At 37.4% G+C, this 9,392-nt stretch overlaps 1 protein-coding gene across 1 annotated transcript; it reads left to right on the forward strand.

Moving 5' to 3' along the window:
* LOC113234557 lies at window positions 1-5,620 on the forward strand. The gene is made up of 3 exons (XM_026469900.1): window positions 1-74; window positions 1,554-1,661; window positions 5,358-5,620. The coding sequence occupies exons 1-3, from the start codon at window positions 38-40 to the stop codon at window positions 5,588-5,590; spliced, it is 378 nt and encodes a 125-aa protein (XP_026325685.1). The 5' UTR covers window positions 1-37; the 3' UTR covers window positions 5,591-5,620.
* Window positions 5,621-9,392: the final 3,772 nt, after the last annotated feature.

Genomic DNA, 9,392 nt, shown 5'->3' on the forward strand with positions numbered 1-9,392 from the left:
ACGTTTTTCTCCCGTTCGTCAATAGACATTTTATATAATGATTTTCTTATTTATAACCTGTTTAATATTAACTGGTAAGTAAACTTTGATTTATTATATTAATTTATCAATTTATGTATAACTAATTTACAATTATAAATATTATTACTAATGTAACAAAAATAATTATTAAAATGTAATAATTAAGAATCGATACCTAAAATGGCTTTGTTTTATTCCGCAAAACAGTGGAAATGTTGAATGAATCACTTTGGAAATAATATATAGGAAAATTAAGGATTGCTATACAGTGTGAAAACACGATTCCATCTAGTATATAACCAGAAATAGAGACGAAATAAGGGCCATATATTCCTGGTAACACATAAGCGATACAGCTCTTATAAATATCAACTCCCGTTTGCACTGAAATATAGACAGGCCAACTACTGACCTGTGTGTACGTCTCCGTATATTCCAAAAAATATTCTGTATTTATTGCAATAAAGATAATATCTCTAACAATGCCGTGCTGTTCTATTCGGTGGCGTGGGAAAAACAGCAAAATATCTAATTACAAAACAAACGGAATCACATTTCATCGGTATATTAAATATGTAATTGTGCAATTTTCGTCCATTATAGCAAAGCTCAAGTTAACTGGTCGATTTGAAGTGAAACAGTTGACGACACCCGTCAATTGTTTCGAACTCGGGCTGGACAATCGGAGCGCAGTTGTCACAGTAATGATATGGCAGAATAGTTTTCAAACGAATGGAATGACATTTCGTCTCTATTTCTGGCTATATACTCGATGCACGATTCCAAAAAACCACAAACTTACCTCGAAGTTTTACAAGAAAACCACTGTATTCAATAGGTACTTTACATACACCAATGTTTTATTTTTTTTAAATCAATTCTGAAATAAAGCCAGTGTCCTTTCCGTTCGACCCAAATGAACCGTATTAGTATGGAAAAAAAATTCCAGCTGAAGCAGTGTCGACTTCTAAAATTACTGTGGTAGCCTAATCCTTTGACTTAGCGCCCCTCAAGCACAAAATGGTGCGATCCGGGATTGCGCCTCTGAGTTTATCAGAATTTATGTACAAAAATGGTGCAAAAGCTTTTCGGTGAACGAAATTATCGTGAAGAATCCTGCGCAAACAAAAACTCTAGAATGTCAGTTCGTCAACTTTTTTCTTAAATGTATTTAAAGAATTTACAAACATATCAACGTCATAAAGACACTTATCATAAAAACTACACGAGAAAGGTATTTTTTACATAATTTGTTCGATAATTTGAAACATAAAAAGTCCTTTTTGAACGAGGTACATTAAACGAGATTTTCTCCAAAAGTTCTATAAAAATATACTATCTAAGAAATGACGTCTAGAAATTAGCAACTGAACATTATATCTTTTTAAACTATCGCAGTCAGTATAGCAAAAAACCGAGCGACAGTCAAAGGATTTTAAAAACTTCTTTTGAACTCTTTCTACCCTATCTTGATTTTATAAAAAAGCTATAATTTGTTTAACTGCATTATTTAACTGTTGTTTACTTTCCAGGTCACCTGGCAAACTCCAGACCAAACTATTATTGCAACGTGCCAGTACCAGCGTATTGCGTGCCGTACCAAAGCGATTGTTACGCCAGTTGTTCGCAACCGATTAACAGTGAGGCACATTGCAAATTATAGGCCCGTATGCACCTTTAGCTGAGTTGAATCCGATAACTCCCTTATTAAGTGATTCCAGCAGCCTGATTTTGAGTACCTCTCTTTTCCGAGTCGAGGCGCATAATTTGCTATTCACAACTGGCCGATAGGAAATTTTTAACATTTCTAATCGACAATACTTGATTTAACTCACAAATTAGAGAGATATAGTAGGAATCAGGTTCATCTTCTCGCTCAGAAACCCGTCTGATTTCGAGACTACCCGATCGGGTCGATTCCTATTTGAATCAAAATCAATCAGCCTTCGATACGAAGCGGACGTAGTGCGCAAGCGCTCTTACCCCTCAAAACCGGAACGCAGTAATGGTAAGGTGGAACTCTAGTGCTACTAAAATAACCACGTAACCACGATACCAGTAGAGGTTGATAAAAACGTGGGATGACGATAAAGGAAGTTGGCACCGTCACATCCGTTACAAATAATCTAACATGGTGGTTGGTAGAAATTAATGAGATGTTGGTTGGTGGATGATTGATCTTATTGAAGTTGGGAAACTTACCGAAGCTTTCTTGGCATCCATTCAAGTTGTGCGATCTTCGAACGGATGTACTCGCCTGTTCCACAACCGATATAATTTAAATTTGAAACTGAAATTATTAATACTAAGAAAAATTCGATCCGGCTGGATTCCAACCAGCGCCTTCAGTATATCGTGGCTGACGCTTTCCCAACTGAACTACGGAACAAACCAGCTGACTTTAGGAATTTTCCTATGTGCTTATTACTGCGTTTCGGTGTTGAAAGACAAGGTGCTGGTGAAATTACAGGTACATGGGACTTGCCAACTTATGTCTCAGGGTGACAGGCGCAGTGATAGTGCCACACACATATATCTATCTATTGGAAAGATATAGTAGGAATCAGGTTCATCTTCTCGCTCAGAAACCCGTCTCATTTCGAGACTACCCGATCGGGTCGATTTCTATTTGAATCAAAGTCAGCACGCGGAACAAATTCTATGTTACATTTCTTTTTTTTGTAATAAATACCCAGTGAGGGGACGAAGAAGTGGTAAGCTATACGCCTGTCCATAAAAGTGACAATGCCAGTGCAAACCACGAAGTGCTTTGCACACATATTCCTTGTTGAGGCAAGAGAGCCCAAAAATATTATCAAATTTTAATCTGATACCGTTGCAATACAACAGTGACTATATAAAAGAGAATGCTGTCGACACATTTGCCCCATCCCGTCTCCAGCACACCAGCAAGAGGGCTGGCTCCGCAGCTGAGCTGGCGGAAAGAATAAAAAATAATAAGTACCAGGGTCTCGGCTCCGATTATCTATTTACAGCCTTTGGAGTCGAAACCTTTTACAAAATATTACCGAAAAAATTTACTTCCCATTTGACACAAAAACAGAACTTCAGGGTAATCTACAATCAATTATTTATTTTTTATTTATTTATTTAGATTCACTTACAGTTATAACAACAATACCTCCATACATTGATTACATTCTTGAAATATCTTAACTAATTGTATAACTAATTAAAAGTGAACACAGCATGCATAAACAAACTTAAGTATGAAATAATATGAGTTCTTAACTAAACGGGATGAAAATATAAAACAAAGAGAATAATAAAAATTTCAAAAAAGACAACAAAAGCAGTGACCACCAATGTCAATTCCAATATACAACAATACAATATATATCAACAGTAAAGATAAAATTATTAAGTTACAGTTTGGATAAAATTGATCTGCGAAATCTGTACAAAGAGTCGGAAAATATGTGACTAGACCCGCTATGCTGGTTATACAGTCTGCAAAGCCTGGGAATAAATGATTAGACATACAATAACGATTAAAATTAAAACAAAGATACAAAGTAGATACTATAGTCCACAAAGTAGATAGTATTACTGCGTCATGCCAACACAGGACAGGAAACAGCTAGATTGGGTAACTTCAGCTACTTTCACAGTTTAATGACATACGGCATTTTGCTTTGGGGCAATGCCGCCGATAACAATAGAATCTTTGCTCTGCAGAAACGTGCGGGTATGAGAGATAAGTTTAAAGAGATTAACATTCTTGCACTAACGTCACAGTACATTTATGATTTATTTTTATGAAAAATAGTGATAGGCATAACATTAATACGAGGAATAAAAATAAAGTAGCTGTTCTTGATAGTCGTCTTCACAAAATAATTTAAGGGGCAACGTATACACTTTCATAATAAGATTCCGATTGATATTCAAAATTTGCCATTTACGAGATTTAAAACTATAGTGAAACAAAAACATTATACTTATTATACAACTTCTGCGTACTTGGATGACAAAAATCCGTGGTAGTGACTTGATCAGCTCTTTCAGGTATTCCCAATCTAAAATGTTGAAATTAAATATTGTAATGATAAATGTATTCAAATGTATATTTACAAAGAGCAATCCCTAGAGTTTCTTGCTCATTCTACTCAGGTGATTCGGCCTTACGAATCAGCAGTAGAGTTAAATCTGTATGACGCTTTCAAGTTTAATTTAACTTACTTATGAAGTGAACATTATTTGACTTTGAATTTATCGCATATGCTGCAGTTGCCTAACACAGCGCCGATTTTCAGTAAGACCGTAGAGCTCGACGTCATCAAAAACCGTATAAAATTACGAGTTATTACTACTTATTATATTTACTATTATTATATATTACGATAATTATATAAATTAATCCTAAATGCGAAATTCAACGGGATTGTAAGATTATGCCCAGTCAGCGAACCTTTTACCTCGAAAATGCAGGAACAATATTTTTGAGGACGGTAACCTATCACAAAGTCGAAAATATTTTTGTCCGAAATAACGTTTGTTCGAATTATCATTACACCGAAAACCGAATTATAACGAAACAGTTGTTCTTTCAGGATATGTTGAATGTTTATCGCAGATACGATTAGGTTAGGTTAAGTTAAGTAATGTCATTTCGGACTACTCATAGGTAACCTTAGAGGATTCGTCTTTGAAGAAACAAATCTAGAAAATTCTGACCCATATCGAATATCGCTTGTACACCTACAGATAAAATGATCCTTAAGACATTTCGGACTGTCATTTCTCGGCTTCGGATCGCACCGGAACTGACACATCTAAGGATGCTAGTGAAATTACTTAACTTTAGGACTTGTCAACTTATGTCTCAGGGTGACAGGCGCGGTGGCCACTCAGACCTTTGTGAGTAACACTGCAACTGTTATGTACGCACAATTTGTTCGTACCGTCATTTAGTATTTTTTTTACAAAGTACAAGACCGGTAACCCTGAGACATAAGTTGACAAGTCCCATGTACAGGCACATTTCACGCAGCAATGCCCACATTAGTGTTTGGCGGCAGAAATGGACAAGGTAGCAGTACTTCCCTGGACGAATTCTTTCACAAGGTGCTCTACTGCTAATGCTACGTCCAGGTAGTCAATTGTCATATCGAAAATCTTTCAATCTGCCACACTATAAAACAAATGTCGGACAGCACTCTGCTACTGACATAACTGTAACTCCCCCCTCACCGCGGAACTACCTCAGAAACTGACTCAGTAGTAGACCTGTAGTATTACACACAGAGCACAATCCACATACAACTACACTACAATACCTACCTCCATATAGTAATCTGTGTTCATAATTACAGATGCCGTAACTCCAGCACCAGATGAAAAAACCACTACCACAGCACCAACAACAACTACAACACCAACAACAACTCCATCAACAACAACTGACGCGTCTGACAGCCCAAAGAAGAACGGAAGAAGGAGCATGGACTCTGGGAGGAGGAGCGACGATGCTGGACTGTTCACCAGCCTGTTCGCTATACCAGGGGCCATGGTGGATTCTTTATTGTCTACAAATATTTCTGTATAAATAAATATATTATTATCATTTGTAAGAGGTTCTCAATTCGAATGTGTTTTTTTTTTGTAAGAAAGGCCGTTAAAATTTGAAGAAAACATTCCACCTCTAAGGGTGGCAAAATAGGGGATGAATCCTGTCTATTAGAGCGGTTACACACACCGACTTCCAATAGCGACGCAAACGCGCGAATGCATCGCTACACTTGTGATTTAAAAGCATTTGTATCCATGTACAAATCGCAAGTGTAGCGATGGAATGGCGCGTTTCACGATCTCTTACATTTCACCAATTTTCCGTGAGCCAATTTCAATAAAACTGCTTTTTAATGATGTCCAATTGATGGTCATTTTGATAATCATGACCTTAACTATTTTGTTTCGCCAAGATGTAATGTGAGCTTACTGCATTCCGGTTTTGACGGGTAAGGGTGCTGGTGAAATTACAGGCATTTGTCAACTTATGTCTCAGGGTAACAGACGCGGTGGCCCCCTTCAGATCTTCATGATATAAAGCTCTGGTGGTAGTGCCACTGTTATGGGCAGGCGTGTCAGTTACCACCCGGCACACGAGTTGTTCGTCCCGTCACTTGATAACACAAAACAAAAATGGTACCGCCTTAGAGTGGTTACACACGGGGAATGTAACCGCCTATAAATCCCAAGTACAGCGATACAATCGTGCGTTTGAATCGCGCGCGTGTCTGAAAATAGACTGCATCGAGTTCAAGTGACGTCATCAGAATCCCTGTACATATCTCGTTTATTTATCAAAATGGCATTATTACGTATCGTATAACATTGTTTATAAAATAATTCCAATGAAAGCAATAACAGCGTTGAACAAAATCAATATAGCCTTATAAATACCAAATTTTCCATTCGCTCGGCAGCCCATGGATTACTAGGGATCATATTATAGGGGTCGCATGTTATAGCTGACCCCGAAAAGGGCTGGGGAAGTTTTTACTGAGATTTTTATATACCTCTCACTTATACATCGTATATATCTAGTTACCTACACGATTTATTTATTTAGGATTTTGTTCAATTTTATTAATTTATTTTAATGCGAGACTAATCCATTTCTGTAATTTAGGACTTAAAAATGTGTATAAAAGGATTTTCATTTTTCTAAAGACTAGAAAATAGAACTAGTATTTTTAAATCATATGAATAAAATTGGGACCCCTCGGCATGGTGCTCAAGTTGCTGGCAGCGTTCCCCCTTTGTATTGCTATGCTAATGCGTTGGGCAAGGAAGCTGCCAGGCCTTGGGTTAGACAGTCAATAAATTTTTTCGATAAAATTTTGTACAAATGAAGGGCACCAGGACCCCACGGGCCAAGGGTTTTGACTCCAAAGTCTGTAAATAGGTAGTCGGAGCCGAGATCCTGGTACTTACTACTGCCCTCTTGCTGGTGTGCTGGAGATGGGATGGGGCAAGCGAGTCGGCACATGTCGCCACATGAGACTCGTCCCACACCAGTACCCACTCCAAGGGATGAAAGTCATTTTTCTCATAATCTATTTTACCGACTAACTCCGTAAACGTTATTGGAAAACTATATCACGGGGGCTACGCTCAATCTACGTCCGACATCCGTCCGAAACAATTACTGTCAAACATTGACTTACAAATAAATGGACGACGGGTCTAATACAAAAACCACGAAAAAAATGTCCCAAGTCAACCTATTCGAAATTTAAATTGTAATGTCATCGCAGTATCGCGCTGTCAGTAGAACAAATGAACATGAGACTAAAGCGGAGTTTGGCGCTCTGTATACGATTTTAGCGCCTTACAAGTGCGGACACTTTTTAGCGCGGACCCGACGTCCATATAATTGTAAGTCAATGCTGTCAAATAAGTAATATTCGACAAAATTAAAAGACAAGTATCAAGTATGAAGCTTCATTCGCATCACGCGTCTTTTCATTTGGTCAAGTATTGCTTATTTGGCAGTAATTGCTTCGGACGGATGTCGCACGGAGATCGAGAATAGACCCCCATATCCGAATCCGAATCGAACGTTTAACTCGGAATGTTTTGAATATCAACGGAAAGCGCCCTTCAATTCGAGAACGACATCCCATCAAACGATTGGGTTAAGTCAAAGTCAAAGTCAAAGATTATTTATTCCATAGGTAAAATAAATTTACACTTGAAAACGTCACATTTAAGCTACTGCTCGTGCACTACGCTGACCGCCCTGAGAAGAACGAGCAAGAAACTCTAGGGATTGCTCTTTTCAAATAAACTTAAATGCTATGGAATACACTTTGAATCAAATTTGTGTGGATTCTGGAGCGATGTCGTCTTTCCATACATCTTTATCTAACACGTAGTCTTCAATTTTGTAATATGATTTTTCGATCAAAATATTTTTAATGTGGTTTTTAAACTTAGGAAATGATAAACTTAATATATGCTCCGGAATCTTATTGTAAAATAGCGAAGAATCCTGAACCGGTGTCTTAATCGAATTTGTTTAATTCACAAAGAACAGTTTGTTGCATCTAAATCTAAAAATCACAGTAACACTAATTGGATAATCTCGTCTTCGTTCATTACTAATCTCAAATAAACACTAAGTCAGTGGATTACGCGGGACTTTACCGATTCATCGAATACGAGGTGCGCCGCACATTGATGTTAAAACAGAATGCCCGCACAACATGGCGGCACTGACTATTAGAGGTTCAAAAGAACAGCACGTAAAAAATTTGCTTTTTAAAACAAGCACATAAGCACACTTTTCAATTTAGGCGTAAGCGTTAACAACGAGCTTAAGTTTTAAGTCCCGCCATCTATGTTTCCTAAACAAATTAATTCATCAATGTGAATAATATTTTTTTAATTAAAAATAAAACTCGTGTTTCACAAATAAATTTACTAACTTAAAACCTTTAGTCTGGTTTAATCTGCTTTTCGCTACCAACACAACGTTGCAAGCTTTTTTTAACACAAAAGTAAATGCGCTTAAATGTTTCTCTAAACGATTTCGTAAGGTTCAAACTAAAAAGCGTTTAAAAAAAAAGCACGCTTTTTTAAAACACTTCAACGTTTTAACGTTTATGAAAATTTATTTTCATTATAATTTATTAAATAGGTAGGTACCAAAACGAAAAATCATCTTGTATAATCTTCGTTACATGAGATTTGTCAACTTGTATCAATGGGACATGGCAAAAACTTGAATCATCCTATGTCACAAAGTGGACAAATTCCAGGTGCCTGTAGTTTTAACAGCCTTCGGAACCGGAACGCAGTAATGCTCTCATTAAAGCTTAGGGGCAGAAATAGGTCTATTTTTATGATATTAGGTGATGGGACGAACAAGTCATGCACCTGTTGGTAAGCTACATGCCTGTGCATAACAGTTGCAGTGCCACTCAGAGCTTTAAATCGCAAAGACCTTAGGGGCACAGCCGCTGCGCCTGTCATTCTGATACATAGGTTGACAAGTCCCATGTGCCTGTAATTTCACCAGCATATAGTATGGCTCTACGAAGACAAGGACCAGTTTAGAAAAGTTTATTTAATTGGTCCTGCTGGAGTTCGAACCGGAGCATCCAGAGCCTTTAGATTAAGCGAAAACTACTACCAGCAAACTTGTACTATAAAGTACCCTAAGCTCATAACAAAGGTTACAAAAAACCAATAAAATAATCCCTATGAAAGGCCAGAGAAAGGGTCTAAGGAAAATCAATCTTGCTTTTTGAATAGCAAATTCGCTATTCCCTGGAAAGCCTTTGGGTTATTGAGATAGAGATAACATGACCGGCATTTTACTAGATGAGGTCTTCACGCGT

The sequence above is a fragment of the Hyposmocoma kahamanoa genome, unplaced genomic scaffold (assembly GCF_003589595.1).
Source record: "Hyposmocoma kahamanoa isolate Upper Pololo Valley unplaced genomic scaffold, ASM358959v1 84, whole genome shotgun sequence".
Taxonomy (NCBI): Eukaryota; Metazoa; Arthropoda; class Insecta; order Lepidoptera; family Cosmopterigidae; genus Hyposmocoma; species Hyposmocoma kahamanoa.